General features: G+C 47.6%; 7 protein-coding genes across 7 annotated transcripts; 3 read left to right on the top strand and 4 right to left on the bottom strand.

Annotated features, from left to right (window-relative positions):
- Positions 1-2,115: 2,115 nt before the first annotated feature.
- On the top strand, positions 2,116-2,989 carry BT62DRAFT_925960 (uncharacterized protein). Its single transcript, XM_043184918.1, has 3 exons — positions 2,116-2,288; positions 2,338-2,421; positions 2,472-2,989. Exons 1-3 carry the CDS (start codon positions 2,139-2,141, stop codon positions 2,505-2,507), a joined length of 270 nt encoding a protein of 89 aa, XP_043045277.1. The 5' UTR covers positions 2,116-2,138; the 3' UTR covers positions 2,508-2,989.
- A 174-nt stretch (positions 2,990-3,163) lies between these two features.
- Positions 3,164-3,910, top strand: BT62DRAFT_925961 (uncharacterized protein). The gene is made up of 3 exons (XM_043184919.1): positions 3,164-3,570; positions 3,625-3,706; positions 3,757-3,910. Exons 1-3 carry the CDS (start codon positions 3,430-3,432, stop codon positions 3,900-3,902), a joined length of 369 nt encoding a protein of 122 aa, XP_043045278.1. The 5' UTR covers positions 3,164-3,429; the 3' UTR covers positions 3,903-3,910.
- A 1,119-nt stretch (positions 3,911-5,029) lies between these two features.
- BT62DRAFT_925962 (cytidine deaminase-like protein) lies at positions 5,030-5,996 on the bottom strand. The gene is made up of 5 exons (XM_043184920.1): positions 5,854-5,996; positions 5,701-5,805; positions 5,433-5,647; positions 5,279-5,382; positions 5,030-5,220 (listed from the first exon to the last, which is right to left on the bottom strand). The coding sequence occupies exons 1-5, from the start codon at positions 5,896-5,898 to the stop codon at positions 5,129-5,131; spliced, it is 561 nt and encodes a 186-aa protein (XP_043045279.1). The 5' UTR covers positions 5,899-5,996; the 3' UTR covers positions 5,030-5,128.
- A 2,432-nt stretch (positions 5,997-8,428) lies between these two features.
- Positions 8,429-10,162, bottom strand: BT62DRAFT_265403 (uncharacterized protein). Its single transcript, XM_043180293.1, has 3 exons — positions 8,723-10,162; positions 8,477-8,571; positions 8,429-8,438 (listed from the first exon to the last, which is right to left on the bottom strand). Exon 1 carries the CDS (start codon positions 9,939-9,941, stop codon positions 8,745-8,747), a length of 1,197 nt encoding a protein of 398 aa, XP_043045280.1. The 5' UTR covers positions 9,942-10,162; the 3' UTR covers positions 8,429-8,438; positions 8,477-8,571; positions 8,723-8,744.
- Positions 10,163-12,006: 1,844 nt separating this feature from the next.
- Positions 12,007-12,875, bottom strand: BT62DRAFT_999480 (uncharacterized protein; the record flags this gene model as incomplete). Its single annotated transcript, XM_043190813.1, has 7 exons — positions 12,007-12,131; positions 12,167-12,255; positions 12,297-12,355; positions 12,412-12,557; positions 12,612-12,680; positions 12,734-12,785; positions 12,840-12,875. 7 exons carry the CDS (start codon positions 12,873-12,875, stop codon positions 12,007-12,009), a joined length of 576 nt encoding a protein of 191 aa, XP_043045281.1.
- A 124-nt stretch (positions 12,876-12,999) lies between these two features.
- BT62DRAFT_925966 (cytidine deaminase-like protein) lies at positions 13,000-13,966 on the top strand. Its single transcript, XM_043184921.1, has 5 exons — positions 13,000-13,142; positions 13,191-13,295; positions 13,349-13,563; positions 13,614-13,717; positions 13,776-13,966. The coding sequence occupies exons 1-5, from the start codon at positions 13,098-13,100 to the stop codon at positions 13,865-13,867; spliced, it is 561 nt and encodes a 186-aa protein (XP_043045282.1). The 5' UTR covers positions 13,000-13,097; the 3' UTR covers positions 13,868-13,966.
- On the bottom strand, positions 13,836-14,949 carry BT62DRAFT_925968 (uncharacterized protein). Its single transcript, XM_043184922.1, has 4 exons — positions 14,701-14,949; positions 14,346-14,652; positions 14,074-14,293; positions 13,836-14,019 (listed from the first exon to the last, which is right to left on the bottom strand). Exons 2-3 carry the CDS (start codon positions 14,608-14,610, stop codon positions 14,217-14,219), a joined length of 342 nt encoding a protein of 113 aa, XP_043045283.1. The 5' UTR covers positions 14,611-14,652; positions 14,701-14,949; the 3' UTR covers positions 13,836-14,019; positions 14,074-14,216.
- Between the last annotated feature and the right edge of the window lie 465 nt (positions 14,950-15,414).

Consider the following 15,414-nt stretch of genomic DNA (forward strand, 5'->3'; position numbering starts at 1 on the left):
GGCGAGGTGTGTATTAGGGAAAATGTGGGGCAGACAAGAAGTACATGCAGTACGTAGGTTCTGAGTTGTACCGTCTAGGAATGTCATACTGTATCCATTTTGTCATTGATTTTGAGTATGCTTTCAAGGCCACCATCACCAGGTTCACGCAGAGGCTCATGAGTATTCATACTCCCTTCAACACCGCTCATACAATCTGATTGATCCAGACTAGAGGAATGCGCCGTCATCCGCCCACCTAGCCTTGAATCACCAAGTGGATGCGAAGTCGTAGTAACAACCCCGCAGTGATATCCTTCGCCGCCCACTCTTATGGCCCATTCTTGCGTTGTTTGCTGAAACGTCTCGATGGCCACGTCAAGCATTGATCGCAGGCAATCCATTGTGATAATCAGCGTAGGATATATTGCCTGTAGATGAATATGATTAAATACGGTAAGGAATGTGACGGGAATCATTTTATACGGACCGTCAGTTGCGAAAGGACGTCTATCACGATGTAGATGAGGTTGTTTCCGCACCCACAAAAGCTATGATGGTTACAAACTGTTGTGTGATGTATTAATTTTCCATTCACAATCTCCACTTTTCCTCGTTTCCTTCTACTGCATTGTACATAAGCGAGCGGTATGCGTGCAGGTTCAATGTGCCAGGGTGTACGTTGCGAGTCCAATGCGATGGGTTGACACAAAGTTTTATATGCTTGCCATCGCAGCGCCCAACGTGTCTAGCCTGCTTTTTTTTTCCATTGCCAGATGATGTCCTCTCCCCCTGCTGAGGAATTATTATACCATGATCTTGACAAAGAGGTTGGCAACGGTTCCTCTTTGCTGGTACTTCTCTATGATTGGAAAGTCGACGAAGAGGGCTTCCCCAATAAAGATGTGCTACGGTCAGCACTAACTTATACATGCCTTCTGTTGCTCGGAAGATAGTTCTGGATCGCTGAAAAAAAATATCTATTCGGAGCTTACAGGTCATTTCTCAGAGATTTTCAAAGCCTACAGTAACAAGGTGAGTATTAGTGGTCAATAATTCAATGGTTCTGAAACGTCTTGTTCGTGCTCCAGTCTTAACCATACCGAAGAGCACGTTCGGAATATTCTCCGTCTCACTCTTATTTTGTCAGATGCTGACAAGCTGCTGTAGAGTAAAGTGGGAGCAGGCTGCTACTTGATCTGAATGAAATTTCCTTTGTAGGAGTAATAGAAGACTATGCTACAGGCCCGGGCAAGTGATCAACACGAATACCGCGTGTGCTCGCTGCTATAGACAAAAACCCGTGGCACTTATCCGACCAACAGCTGTCTCCTCTTGCGCTGAGCATGTCTTCATTTCCAGTTCCAAAATTTAAAGAGAACGACATCCTCAAGAGAGAAATATTTCCTAAAAAACTGAACACGAATGATGCTCAATATCTCCCTCGAAGGTGGGTAGCCATTTTTGTTCCTGAAATGTGTCAGCTTTATCATGCAACACGACGGGTTTTGACCAAATTTTGACTTCTTTCCGAGTCCAATCATTGTTCTATCCTTTTGGTCGGCGCTAAACGGTGGTTTCAGGAACTAGGAAAATGGACGGCCTACCCAATCTTACCTCGCATAACCTTCTGGGCAACAGAAATGTACCCTGAATATTTCCATCAGAGTGAAAAATAGAAGTGCCAAGTTGGTGCCAAGAAATGATTTTGGACATGTTTTCGACAAATCAATACATATCCGAGGAAACATTTCTCCTCGCACTGAATTATTGATTTCCAGCAGCGTCCAGCTCAGAGTAGGAAACAAAATGAGCTAGTGGAGACAATATTTACATTGCAGTGAACCTGGCAGGGCTGAGTATGAAAACTCTTTCGGTAGATTGATCGGCACACTGCTGTTATAGGCTGCGGCTTGCTCTCCCCGTCCAGTGAAGTTTTAACTTGCGGAGGTCGTCGAACAGCTCTACGTCGGACCACCTAGAACATTGGACCTATCAGAATACATAATATTTTACTCCATGACAGTTCCGAAGATGGCTCTCTACAATCCAACGCGTGTGCAGCGTACTTGGCAGGCCTAGACGGCTCTTCGAGTTTGGTACTTAAGTGGATCCTTAGTTGAATATTCTAACATCGTTCTTTGGTACTGCTTATTATCATGATGTTCAAGCAAGCTCTCACTTTGCTTCCTCTCTATCTGGTGCTCTGCGCAGCCGCACCTGGTCCCAAAGCCGCAGATCAGAACTTGGATGCTCGAGTTTCATGCACTCCTCCTGCCTACATCTATTGTTGCACCACGCTGACCTACGTATGTGTCATGAATATCTGCGTTATTCGTGGAACTGACCGTACCACAGGTATATAATAGCTACGTCGGGATTCACTGCAATCCCTACAGCAATTGTGCGAGCCCAGTCTGTTGCACTGGTACGTTTGACTATGTGGGTTTCTGTTCTTGACATCTGTTGTATGATGATAATAATCTTTCTAGACCCAAAACAGTATCGGTGGCTGCGAATACGTGTGAAAGGATGGCGCGAGGGATGGCGCAGGCTAGGAGGTTATTCGACGACGTCGATGTGCCTATTCTTATCTGTATTGCCCGCATAAGTCTCGAATGTCAGTTTCACACGTTTTCGAGAGCACCGAAAAAAAGTCAATTCAGTTCTCCCATACTCCATCTTAGCCTGGACTTGAACAGACGATGAAGCGAATCGAGACCTTTTCCAGACCTGCGACGGAGTAGTAATTGTATTGGCGAGGTGGTGAACGTATGTATTCCCGTTCCTGTCACCAAACTGAACATTAGGCAGAATGTAAACATTACGAAAGCAGCCGCGCTGGCAGAGGCAACTTGACACAGAACCCGTACGGGGCACCCGACCCAAAATGGGTATAAAAGCGATATGTTGAACCGTCGGAGACTGTATTGCTAGGCTTCCGGGTCCATACTCAAACGGAGTGAGTGACAAATGTAGATTACATCTGTGGCGAACGCAACAACAAAATATACTACTAGAAATCTCCTCCGAGTCCGAAATGAGTGAACACGTAAGTAAATCCATACGAAGACCCACGGCGACTGACTAAGAAGCCCGAAATCTCACCTGTACCCATGCGTACAGAGTATTGACGTTGTTTCCGACAGGTTTGTCAGCACAATGATGCTTGTACCTCCCAGACATGGGTTTTGCTTTCCCGTACTTCAGAAGTTCCTCAACCTTGAAGAGGCCAGAACACGCCTCGCTCCATGCACCTTCCCTGTGACTGCTGTCCACATTACAAGCCTGAGATATAATAGTTTACCCAGGAGAGACAGGAACGGTGTAGATCAGCAAGCACTGATAGCAAAGTTCCGAATAGATGCCGCTACAGACCGATGTGGCGCTTTGGACTGGCGGATACCTGTATATAAGAGGGCGCAGATCCTTAGCACCGCCATCGACACAATGTGGAAGCAAGCTCTCACTTTACTGCATCTCTACTTCATCTTCTGCGTGGCAGCCCCAGGTCCAAAGGTCAACTCTCCGGAGACGACAGCGACATGCGCCCCGCCTGCGCAAATCTGGTGTTGCAGTGAGCTCAACTTTGTATGTGCTGTAGATATATCACGCCGGACGTAAAATTCATGGACAATGCTATAGGTGTCTTACAGTTACGTCGGGACTGGCTGTGAGCCCTTCCGCGATTGCCTTACTCCAGTCTGTTGCACCGGAAAATACTACAGCGCGTGTTTCTATTCGCTCGTATGTGCTTGGCTGAACAAATACCTGCAGACTGGTGCCACGGTTGGTGGCTGCGAATACGTGTGGCCATTGGGAATGGGAAGTTCATTGATTTGAGCCACGCGCTTTATGTCAATTGTATTTCGCAAATACTATCGCGTATCACATATCACTGCTCCGTTCTTAACGCAAAATGATTGAGTCATTCCCAGACTGCATGCATGAAGAAACTAGGAGAAGGAACTGCTTCAGCAGATAACAATGTGTTTCACAAAACGTAGCAGCCCGAGATTCTGGTCTGGCAACTTGGTGTACGATGAAGCCGGCGCCGCAATTGGAGCAGACAAGAATAGGACTCTTTTCATCAAATAAGAGCTGGGGTATGATTCCATCAGCATCTCAATTGTGGCACAACCGACCACGGACCCGTACGCGCAAGGTTCGTGCCACAGAAGGTGAAGAAGTGGTGATCGTCGTATTAATTTTTTGATACTATCAAAAGGCTTAATATAAGAATGGAAAGTCTTACTACCTGAGCTTAGAACAGCCACCAAGATCGGTTTATCACAGATCTTCAGTGCATCTGATTGTCAACAAGGAAAGCATACTCACCATTTCAAAAGCTAAAAAAAAATTAAGAAGGCATGCAGATGGTGCGAGAACAGTTGAGAAAATGAAGAAAAATGGTCGGAATCCCCTTTGGCAGGATGGTGCAGAAGAATAGACGTTCCTGTCTTCCGACGTGTAATTTAATATTGCTATCCGTCTGGTGTTCTGCAGAATTGCACCAAGAGAAACAAAATCTACCATTTGGAACGAAGGAAGGCTCACCAGACCACCCGCTGTCCAAGAAACAAAGCAAAAAGAAAATGTGATTTATATAAATAATTCGACGGGTCCTCAAAAAAAAGCTTCCTGAAACCAAAATATATCGAACGCCCTTGGAAAGCCCGCTCACCACAGCTCGAAGCATTTGTTAGTCGCCAATTGCACGCGTTGATGTTGGGGAACAACGCGCTATGTTCACCATCAGCACCATTTCAAGTCTTCAGCCATGAGCACTGCGACGTATTGGGGTCCCCGCACGCAGCCCTTCTGGTTTGAAGCAGCGCCAAAAGGAAAGGCTTTGCCTTGCCAATTCTTCCAACCAAGGGAGTGGTTCTGAGTATCTTATGAAAAGTCGGTGTGCCGGCGAGGACAACAGAAGATGACGCGAAGTTTAGCAAGCCCTAGATAGCAAGTTGAGGTAGGAAAGCGATAAGCCGACCTTACCGAAAATCACCTCAGTTGAAAAACGGAAACATGAGGAAATGGCACAGCCCACCAGGATCACAGCGAAACTATGACTTGGAGAAAAATTCGACGGCATTAGATGTCTTTCGGAATTTGTATGGTACGTGTGGTGCATCACTGAATGCGATTATCAGCCTGCGAAATCTGCAACATGAAGTGAATATTGCTCCGGCGATATTTCTGTCTTCAGGACACGGTTCGCCTTCGACTTCGGAACTGGTGCTGAGCGAACCTCATCATCAGTGACAAAAATAAATCCCCCACAATATCCATGACCCACCATTCACATTCTCCGTTATATAGAATCGACGAAGAATCATAATAGCTTCCTCCCGCACATATCCACCAATCGCTTTGTACACCGGGTGCACAGGATGAGACATACTATCGCAAAATGAATGAGCGAAGCTCGCCCAATCTATTCGACAACCCACTCGTTCGTCCCCAAGACACTCCCACATCCTCCAAATCTGTCGTTCCTACAACCGTAGAAGACTTCCTTGATACCCAATTGCCTCAGTGCAGATCCACACATGATACACGGTTCGACCGTCACGTAGAGCGTCGTGCTCGATAGTGGGTACTGTGACAGCTCTGGTGTCTCAGCCAGAATTTCGTCGATGGCCTCTAGCTCTGCGTGTCGAGTAGCCTATAAAAGATGTAGTCCCGATGATCGCGTCTGAATACAAGGAACGCGCATACATTCCTAAGCTCGTTCGTCCGATTCCTCGCTTTGGCGATGATCACTCCGTCACGAACGAAAACGCAGCCAACGGGTACCTCACTCGCGTCGAGGGCCTCTTGGGCCTGCAAAAATGTTTGTACCGTCCCTGTGAGCAACGAATGTGAGCCTACCATCGCCAGGGCCTCCTTCATGAAAACTTCGTGGACCGCCTCCATCGCCGTGATGGTTCCTGCTGCTTAGCGCAGAGAGTCGAATGTGAACAACAGAGCCGTGGTCGTGGTCGTGGTTCGAGAGCAAGAGACGCAGCGGCCCGTGAAACTCCGATCTTTCCTTCCTGCCATCATGTAAGTATTATATTACCTGTGACGACACTGTTTTTCACTCTAACTTTCCTGATAATTCGATAATCTCTAGGCGAACTTCGATACTTTTCGGCCTATGTTTTTCGACTAACATTTCCGAAATCTCAGGTATAATTTTTTTCGTGTTGCTACTTTCGTCGTTGCGGACTCTCTTCTAGTATAAATCTGCCACATGTCGGTACTTGACAGATTTTCTTGCGACTCTGAGGGTTTACTATAATTTTATAAGGAAATATATGAGACGTGGTGGTAGTCCTTCGACTGTGTGGAATACCCTGAAAGGTAGGGAAGATCTCGATATATTGGGTTGGTACCTGGCTGATATGAGGCTCATTGCCTACCCAGGTAGCCCTCAACGTGTAATTCCAATTATTCTATAATTTATGTCCAGGAATATTTTGTTTACCCATAAATTTTCAAGATTGATAACTCTTCATGCTTCAACATTCGGAACGAAGTACGTCCGGTGTTCCTTTTGATCCATCTGAGCTGAACGTGCACATTCAGTTCGATGCCCACCCTATCTTACCTCAGTGGTATTCTCTCCTCTGCTAAGTAAGACTCGGGTGTGCGACTGGCGACTCTATAGCGCTGATCTGGTGTGAATACTATGAATGGTGCCCGTTCACTTCTGCTCTCGCCTTCAGAATGTGCCATCATCACCTGGATCTATAACCTCTGTTCGGAGCGGCTACCCCGATAACACTCCCATTCAGACCTTTCTTCGACTCCAGGTTCGATATTTCTATCAATTCCCATGGATCCCTGTCACAATGATAAGGAAACTACAGATTATCCCTTGTGGTCTCTTTTGTATAAGTATCCAGGAGACCTATTGCAACCGCCTCTTCATAGCTGATATTAACGTATCAGCTGGACGCGGACCCCCTCCCTGCACTGCCCCCCAGTATGGTGTTTATGCCACGGCCTGTATAGTCAGATCTGTTTGTGAGAGTAACCTGTGTCACTGTTCACATCGGAACGCACAATGCTGCGGGATATGCCTGCCGCTCTCTTCCCTCCGAAAGAAAAAAAAATAAATGGCAAATGATTGGAGTGGAGCACAATAAGGGTGAGTGGGCTTCTAGTCTATTGATGTTGCTTCTAGTAGGTGATCATCAATCACAGATACGAGTCAATGAACTTGCGAGCTGTATTCTCTGGTGTAGCTGCCTACACTGCGTGCTGCTCTCAGGCTCAGGCTGGTCTACCGATCTTGTCCCATGCAAGGAAAGACCAGCGATGCACATTCGTGTCTGGAAGACGACTCCTTGCATAACCACCGAAGCATCATTGATCGGCAATGGCGTAGTGTTGTTCCGCTGGAATTGGACTAGACTTCATGCATGATGCTTCTCCCTCAAAATGGTTTTCATCGGCCGCCGCTGATCTTCCAAGCCCGGACTCACGAATACACTCTCACTCGATAGATCTGAAGGTCGAGCTCCAACGGTGAGGGCCACAGATTCGCCACATCGTTCTAGTGTTATATGTATTTGCAGATTACTTCTCTCAGTCTCGGCGGATCATTCTTCGCCGTAAAGCCTCGTCAGTCAAGAACTAGTATTATCGCTACCGAAATGGATGATATCATACGCGATACCAGTGATAATGATGGAGGCGCCAGTCAGGGATGATCAGGACGCGGATGTGTCCCGGGCTGGTCAACGCGAGTCGATAATGATAAAATCGCTCAATATATCATCCTTCAATTAAAAAATTAATCTCATCATGCGCCCCTGGGCAATAATACTCACCGTGGATTGGAGCCGTACCACTCTGAAGCAACAATCACCACCTGCGGACCGTGAGTCCCTCCTTCAATCGATCTTGAATGACGATGTTTGGCTTAGCCCCATGGGGTGTCAAGGTGGTGGTGCCAATAAGAGACGACGGCTCTATCGATTGCAGGAACAATGAAACGCATTACCTTTTGGAAAGGTCAACGGGAAGGGCGTCTGTCAGGGTTTAAAGGTATCATTGACCAATGAGTGATGTTGGATGAGTCCCAAGACCTTCGTGTGCCTCACCCCTGACGAAGGCTTACGGTAATTGTGATGGACGTATCATAGTGGCGTCTTCTATGCGGTTTCTCATGGTCGGCAGCGAGTATTTTTCGATGTATTCCCATACACTAACTAGAAGCACAGATTCCTCAATATTGAAGAACGAACACGGAACCTGCCCTACAGGCTACGAGCCCTCTCACTCTGTGAAGTTGAATAGTCATATTATTAATAGAGTCGAACAGACCTAGGTTGATAGATATCAATGTATCGTAAAATTCCCCCAGTCAGAGCCACCAGCCACCAGCCACCAGCCGTGACTCCAAGATAATCCGCTAAGCCGAGATTTGATCGTAGTGCGCGTAAACACTGCAGCACACCGCGTTACTAAAGCGGTGAATAAGCAAGGAATGAGGCCTGCTTACTGGTCGTCTTTGAAGTCATCAATGATCATCGGACCAGCGACGTCGAAATAGTTTCTTGATAAACCATTCGTTCCGGAATTAGAATTACGGATAACCTTGGCGTGTGCGACGATAGTACAACAACAGGATGCATGAGTGTGCGATATGTCAAAACGAGACTCGAAAAGAAAAAAAAAACTGGCACGCGATGTCAGCCATGAATATATCGGTACAGAGGTTCTGAGCCTCACTGACCTAAGCCCTCACGGTATTCACGACCTTCCAGAGATCACCGTAAATTCCGCAATACTCCAATGACTTCCTGCAAATTATCCCTGTTCCATTCACCACTCCAGCCCTGTTTACGTTCCTTCCAGCCTGAAACCCCTACGTAACCCCGAGAGCTTTCCAGGTAATGAAGGAATGGCGTATCAGGGCGTGGCGCAATAAACAACGCCGGATCCCGTGAAACAAATGCATGCGGTGCCGTCCTGGGACGTCTGAGTTTTGGAGGAGGGTCGACCTTATCCAGACCTCTCTGTTTAGTGATGGGCGCTGATTTTGGGGACTTCAAACTGAATTCGATTGGACTCAGAGATGATTTGGACTCGGGTAGATGGGTCGTGGAAGAGAATTCAGAAAGAGTGCGGAGTCTTCCTGGCGCTAATGAAGGAGGCTGTGGGCGAGATGACGGGCCACAAGGTGATTGAATACGATCAGGTCTTAGAATGGAGGAGGAATGGTAAGTGCGGAGATGTCGGTCCGATAGAGCGCTCTCCTGAGAATAACAGGATGACTCTGAAGATGTACGGGATCGAGTCGCAATAGACCGATCATTAAAAGATGATTGCGAATGGTTGGTATGGTATCGCGAGGGGTGGAGGAAATTATCGGAAGGCGGCGCTTGGGTTGACCATGGTTCCGGCGCAAAATTACGTGGGACGTAGCCGGAAGGAGCAGTTTTGGGCCGTCTAGGCGTCTTGGAAGGATTCAACGTCTTCGGTTGCAGAAGAGTAGCGCCGTGAGGAAAGGTCGATGAGGCGGAGGGCGCTGCGGTGGTACGATACGAATTTATTTTCCCTTCGAGCGTATATGTGGGCTGATTTTCATCAGTACCACGCCGCTGGTGCTGAGGGACTGGAAGAACGATATCTGGAACTGGAGGCGGCACTGCAGATACAGGTTTCTTGCGTCCAATGCCGAGGCGCCTTAGAAGAGGGGAAAGGGAAAAGGAGGAACGCGATGTGCGGGTTGTTTGGAGAGATGGGCCTGCACTCGGCGTTGGGGAAAGAGTTGGAAAGGAGGTCTGGGAAGACGGGTCGGGTGAAGAGAAGAACAAGCGTGACTTCGATTTCTTCGGTTTATGCTCTATCTTGACCAAAGGCTTCGGTGGTTTGGGAGTCCCAAATTCTGGCACTGCATACATGGAGACAGGTGAAGGAGGACGACGAGGATGTCGGATGCTGCTACGACTAGAGGATGACATGGGGAGCTAGAGAAAAAGCTGGTGAATGACACCGGCAGAATCGAGTATATATGCGGTCTAGCAACGTAAGCAATACCTTCCGGGGTATTTTATAGTACGCTCCTCCAAGGAAAGGGGTGATGCAATCAGGCACCCACTTGAGATTCTTGGACAAGGTCCGAAGGCCGTAGGCGCTGACCGTTTCGTACGATGCTGGAGTAGAATGGGGTAAATAGCTTGAGATGTTTCGTCTCTGGTCTTTTGTCAAATTTAGAGTTTTGTGCGACTAGTGTGGGCGCTCAGCATGAGCAACGGTGGCAGCTGACGGACTGAACACGAATATGCAGTTCGTGATTCGTGGCAAGTGAGAAAATACCTCCGATCGTCAGATAAAAGGTACCGTATGAACGGATAACGCCGCAGTTATCCAATTAACGACGCGTGTTTTCCTCGGCGACCATCATTAATGTTTTGGTATCTTCCTTGATGAAGCCAAAAGAGATCCGGAGGATATTGAAATCGTCGTTGATTGTATGCGTATTTGGTCGTAGAGCCTCAAGACGTTTATATCTGGTATGGAACGACTACGATTACTGTCCAGTGAAGTCTGAAAGAATCGTAAAGGGTGAGTCTAGAAGATAGAAACAAATGGGTATAAATCAAATTGAAACCGCGTAAAAAGGGTCATCAAACCATGAAGCTTCCAAGTACTCTGGCGCACAAGTTCGTTTTTCCGAGTTGGCGAGGCGATGTTCTATCTAGAACTTGGCAATAAGAACAATAGACGTACACCATGCATTACACCATTAATTGAGCGGTTATGGCGATACCCCCTCACAAAAGATAGATGCCAACTTAATCATGGTCGATGTTCGAAACATCGATATTCGCTCCCCCCTTACCGCTGTTCCATCGACCCTGAGTAGGAAGGAAAACGTGATGAGGGTTGACGTCGATTTGAAAAGGCTCTTGTGAGTTCTTCGAGAGTCGGATAGTCGTATACGTTGCTGTAACACTTGCTTCTACAGGAGCCGGGTAGAAACGATATACTACAAGTTTTGATTCGGGATTTGTCGATTTACGGTATACCAGAGGTTCCACTAGTGGACATGAAAAATGTAGCGACTGTGCATGGGTGGCGCTCTTTCTGGACGCGCCACGGGTGCCATCCAAAGAATTGGTGTGTCGACTCTCTGGTAACGATCCGTAACACGTGGTATCTTCCGCGAAACCGGAAGAACATAGATGAAAATCAAAAGAGATTCTTTCCGGACCGTGGGAGGGGTGGTGGCAAGTCGGAATGATTTACTGATTGAATGGCGATTGGGTGTCACCCGCGTCCAGAGAAAGTCGTAGGAGCCAGGGGCGACAGTGATGCCATCGGGTTACACAGGAATTCACAGCGCACAGACGGTAGATTGGAAATTCCATTCCTCACACCAGAAGGATGTAGGGCGCACTCACGATTGTCTGCCGTCAACCGTGCGCCAAACTTACGTTCTCGACTAGAAGCACTCACGTCCACCGTATTGCCCTTGCCGCAGTACTCATGATCAGACTAAAATGCACAAGGTGAAAGGCAGTATTCACCTGCGCCACGATTGGTCCTGTCCCCTACGAGTGAAGCTTGCATGATAACGCCCGGAGTTACAACCGATATTGAGGGACAATGACGGTCATATACCAAGGAGAAATACATTTCGGGTCCGAAGCCCAGCCTGACATGCACCGAACAAAAAATTTGAGAGGCCGGATCTACGCACATGGTGGTGTCTAAAAAATTATCAAGCGGAAGGTACCTAAGTTTACAGGGAAAAAGTTTACACGCCTTTCAGTATCGAATGAGCCTAGTCTTGCGAAACTCGATTGCATAGAATTACACAACATGCCCGAGAAGCAAGTAGGCAATGAATGGCCGTGTTCAAAAGGATCTAGTTGTAAACGGTGTACCCCTAAGCTCTGAACAAGGTCCAGAAACGAGCAGCCGCCGTTGGAGAATGCATACTGCCATGGTGGCACCGATGCTATGCCGTCCCTTGTTTTGCAGTGTCGACGCCGTGAAAATAAATGTCGCTTGTACACCGCCTCAGAGCGTGAAAAGGCCGATAGCACCGGGAAAGTCTACGCCTCCAATGTTGTAGACCCTCGATGGTGATACGGCGCACCGACGCGCGGTCATTAGCAATGATAAGGATTGATATGGGGCAAACTCTACAAAACCAGTGATATGTCCATAAGTCACGTACGAGTTTCCTGCACGCACCATGAAACTTGACAGTCATCGAAAGGCTCCGGACCTGTCGATAGCTTTCCATATGTTACCTGCTTAGCGAGCCTGCAAAGGCATAGCTTATGAAGTCGGGCATCTACAAGTACGTCAAGACTTCAGGATGCGAAACGAAAGCGATGGCCGAGCCCAGATGATAAGCCGAAGCCTATCCTCCACCCCGGCATCACCAAGAGAGTTTTTTTTTTAAAAAAAAGGCTCGACCTGCTGATTTTCAGCGAGACTAATCGTCGGAGGTTGAGCGTCTGATGACGGGAGTGCCACGTATGGACTAACCGTCAAAGCCGCAGTGTCACCGCCACTGTTGATGAACGAAGCCCATTGACGAAGGATTGTTGCAGCTATGGTATCTGGATAGTCAAAACCATGAAAATTTCGCGTAAATCGCTAATGGATAGAGAAACCAACCAGAAGAACTGCGACAGAATCTTTGGTTAGAACCCCCCCTGCGCAAACACTGAGTTTATATAGACCTGAAACATGGTGTTAAATCCATGTTTATGTATGATGAGAGTGGTGAACGCACTCTCTCTGTTCGTCATCCTTTGAATTGGACATTCAGCCAAGGCGAAACTAGCCTAAGCAGGGTAAGCACATTAGTGACACGATGGCGCCGGAGTTAACGCACGTACTAGGATAGATACAATCGTTGTCCAGGCAACACGCATGGACCTGGGCACAAGTTATTGGACAAGAGGTAATACGCGTCAAGGAAAGTTAGAGTGAAAAACAGTGTCGTCACAGGTAATATAATAACTTACATGGTGGCAGGAAGGAAAGATCGGAGTTTCACGGGCCGCTGCGTCTCTTGCTCTCGAACCACGACCACGACCACGGCTCTGTTGTTCACATTCGACTCTCTGCGCTAAGCAGCAGGAACCATCACGGCGATGGAGGCGGTCCACGAAGTTTTCATGAAGGAGGCCCTGGCGATGGTAGGCTCACATTCGTTGCTCACAGGGACGGTACAAACATTTTTGCAGGCCCAAGAGGCCCTCGACGCGAGTGAGGTACCCGTTGGCTGCGTTTTCGTTCGTGACGGAGTGATCATCGCCAAAGCGAGGAATCGGACGAACGAGCTTAGGAATGTATGCGCGTTCCTTGTATTCAGACGCGATCATCGGGACTACATCTTTTATAGGCTACTCGACACGCAGAGCTAGAGGCCATCGACGAAATTCTGGCTGAGACACCAGAGCTGTCACAGTACCCACTATCGAGCACGACGCTCTACGTGACGGTCGAACCGTGTATCATGTGTGGATCTGCACTGAGGCAATTGGGTATCAAGGAAGTCTTCTACGGTTGTAGGAACGACAGATTTGGAGGATGTGGGAGTGTCTTGGGGACGAACGAGTGGGTTGTCGAATAGATTGGGCGAGCTTCGCTCATTCATTTTGCGATAGTATGTCTCATCCTGTGCACCCGGTGTACAAAGCGATTGGTGGATATGTGCGGGAGGAAGCTATTATGATTCTTCGTCGATTCTATATAACGGAGAATGTGAATGGTGGGTCATGGATATTGTGGGGGATTTATTTTTGTCACTGATGATGAGGTTCGCTCAGCACCAGTTCCGAAGTCGAAGGCGAACCGTGTCCTGAAGACAGAAATATCGCCGGAGCAATATTCACTTCATGTTGCAGATTTCGCAGGCTGATAATCGCATTCAGTGATGCACCACACGTACCATACAAATTCCGAAAGACATCTAATGCCGTCGAATTTTTCTCCAAGTCATAGTTTCGCTGTGATCCTGATAGCTGTGTCATTCTTTGCATTACTGTCTTTCAACCAAGGCAATTTGGCAAGGTCTGCTCATCGCCTTACTGTTTCGTCGTTTCTCTTACTTAAATTACTATCTAGGGCTTGTTAAATTACTCATCTCTCAATGTCATCAACTTCATGTGCGACGTCTATGGCGCACCAGCATTCCCAGAAGATAAACTAGTCACGCTATCTCCGAAGACACAACTTCATTGGTGCCGACAGTTTTGTTCTGAGATAATTTACATAGCGATGATGGATGCTCGGCCCGTTAACAACCTCAGCTTCTTGAGGATGTTCGGTTGAAGATCATTGGACAGTGAGCTGGCCCATGCATCACAATGTCCCGGCAATGATTGACTTTTTCACAGGCTTTGGAAGACACGCACATCCGAAACCAAACTCCGTATCCAGCAAATGGTTTTGCTCCTGTTGACAGTGGCCCAACCTCGACCGCTTCACGGTCCTCCCAAGATACAACCGCTGACACGGATTCTGCAGCCAATGTTGTCTCTGGCTAGGCGTCGATCCTCCGGACAAAGAAAGCAAGGACACACTCCAAACGGCGTGCGAAAGAAACATGGGGAGGATTTTCAAGTGCTGCAGTCTTACACCTCTCTCCCAAGTCAATACCATGTCTTCATGGATGGAACCATTTGTTATAAGCTCAAAAAAATGGTCAGGATAACGAGTATTTTGCATATCTGATTCTAATTTGGATTACAGATGACGACACTTTGACAAGTATGCCGATCCTTCAAGAATGAAAATTCTTTACGACGACAACCTATGATGAGCTGTGGACGGCGACAGAAGCGAAACCGGCCACCATCGCATTCGTGGAGACTTTAGCTATTCCTCGATTTTGTTCCGAGTTCCAACGTTTTGTCTGAGAATCGGCATGATACGACGTGTTCCATGACCATTTTGTTCCAGTACCTCAATTAATGCATATCCACTGTCGGTAGTGTTACCCATTGCAACACGTGTATTCGGAAATGCGGGCGGTAAGATTCTGTTCCAACCACCTACTATCCGGCAACGTGTCCACCAAATACACCGGCTGCCGCTGTGCGGGAAATTTGTGCCTATTTATAGGGTGCTCCCTTTTTTTTTCTGTGGAATGGCTCTATATACCCATCACAGCAGGGGTCCCTTCCGTCTAGCAGAAGCTGCACGCCAACGACGTTGTACTCGGCCCGTTGGTAAGTTGGGGTCTGATAACCCCGCGAGCGTAAATTATGGTGAGAGTATCCGTTAATCCGGTTTCAGACTTCTGAAGGCGCCGCGTATTTTAACTGTCCACTCGAGGTAAGGGTGCACCTCTTATCATCACTGGTAACGTTTCCACGGCTCAACTCGACTCGACTTCGACTCCGAAGTCGAATTAAACCTTTGTTAAATCTTTTGACTTTGGCTTGGCTCAGCTAATGCTAGGAT

Source organism: Guyanagaster necrorhizus, assembly GCF_019112545.1.
Source record: "Guyanagaster necrorhizus MCA 3950 unplaced genomic scaffold BT62scaffold_2, whole genome shotgun sequence".
Classification (NCBI taxonomy): Eukaryota; Fungi; Basidiomycota; class Agaricomycetes; order Agaricales; family Physalacriaceae; genus Guyanagaster; species Guyanagaster necrorhizus.

Bases quoted from the DNA above. Each gene is read 5' to 3' on its own strand.
- BT62DRAFT_925960 (XM_043184918.1), top strand. From the start codon at position 2,139: ATGATGTTCAAGCAAGCTCTCACTTTGCTTCCTCTCTATCTGGTGCTC. The intron at 2,289-2,337 runs GTATGTGTCATG...ACCGTACCACAG, and splicing joins GTTGCACCACGCTGACCTAC to GTATATAATAGCTACGTCGG. The intron at 2,422-2,471 runs GTGGGTTTCTGT...TAATCTTTCTAG, and splicing joins GCACTGGTACGTTTGACTAT to ACCCAAAACAGTATCGGTGG.
- BT62DRAFT_925961 (XM_043184919.1), top strand. From the start codon at position 3,430: ATGTGGAAGCAAGCTCTCACTTTACTGCATCTCTACTTCATCTTCTGC. The intron at 3,571-3,624 runs GTATGTGCTGTA...ACAATGCTATAG, and splicing joins GTTGCAGTGAGCTCAACTTT to GTGTCTTACAGTTACGTCGG. The intron at 3,707-3,756 runs GCGCGTGTTTCT...AAATACCTGCAG, and splicing joins TTGCACCGGAAAATACTACA to ACTGGTGCCACGGTTGGTGG.
- BT62DRAFT_925962 (XM_043184920.1), bottom strand. From the start codon at position 5,898: ATGGAGGCGGTCCACGAAGTTTTCATGAAGGAGGCCCTGGCGATG. The intron at 5,383-5,432 runs GTGGGTTGTCGA...ATTTTGCGATAG, and splicing joins AGTGTCTTGGGGACGAACGA to TATGTCTCATCCTGTGCACC. The intron at 5,221-5,278 runs GTGGGTCATGGA...AGGTTCGCTCAG, and splicing joins TATAACGGAGAATGTGAATG to CACCAGTTCCGAAGTCGAAG.
- BT62DRAFT_265403 (XM_043180293.1), bottom strand. From the start codon at position 9,941: ATGTCATCCTCTAGTCGTAGCAGCATCCGACATCCTCGTCGTCCTCCT.
- BT62DRAFT_925966 (XM_043184921.1), top strand. From the start codon at position 13,098: ATGGAGGCGGTCCACGAAGTTTTCATGAAGGAGGCCCTGGCGATG. The intron at 13,143-13,190 runs GTAGGCTCACAT...ACATTTTTGCAG, and splicing joins TGAAGGAGGCCCTGGCGATG to GCCCAAGAGGCCCTCGACGC. The intron at 13,296-13,348 runs GTATGCGCGTTC...CATCTTTTATAG, and splicing joins GGACGAACGAGCTTAGGAAT to GCTACTCGACACGCAGAGCT.
- BT62DRAFT_925968 (XM_043184922.1), bottom strand. From the start codon at position 14,610: ATGGTATTGACTTGGGAGAGAGGTGTAAGACTGCAGCACTTGAAAATC. The intron at 14,294-14,345 runs CTGTGAAAAAGT...GGGCCAGCTCAC, and splicing joins ATGTGCGTGTCTTCCAAAGC to TGTCCAATGATCTTCAACCG.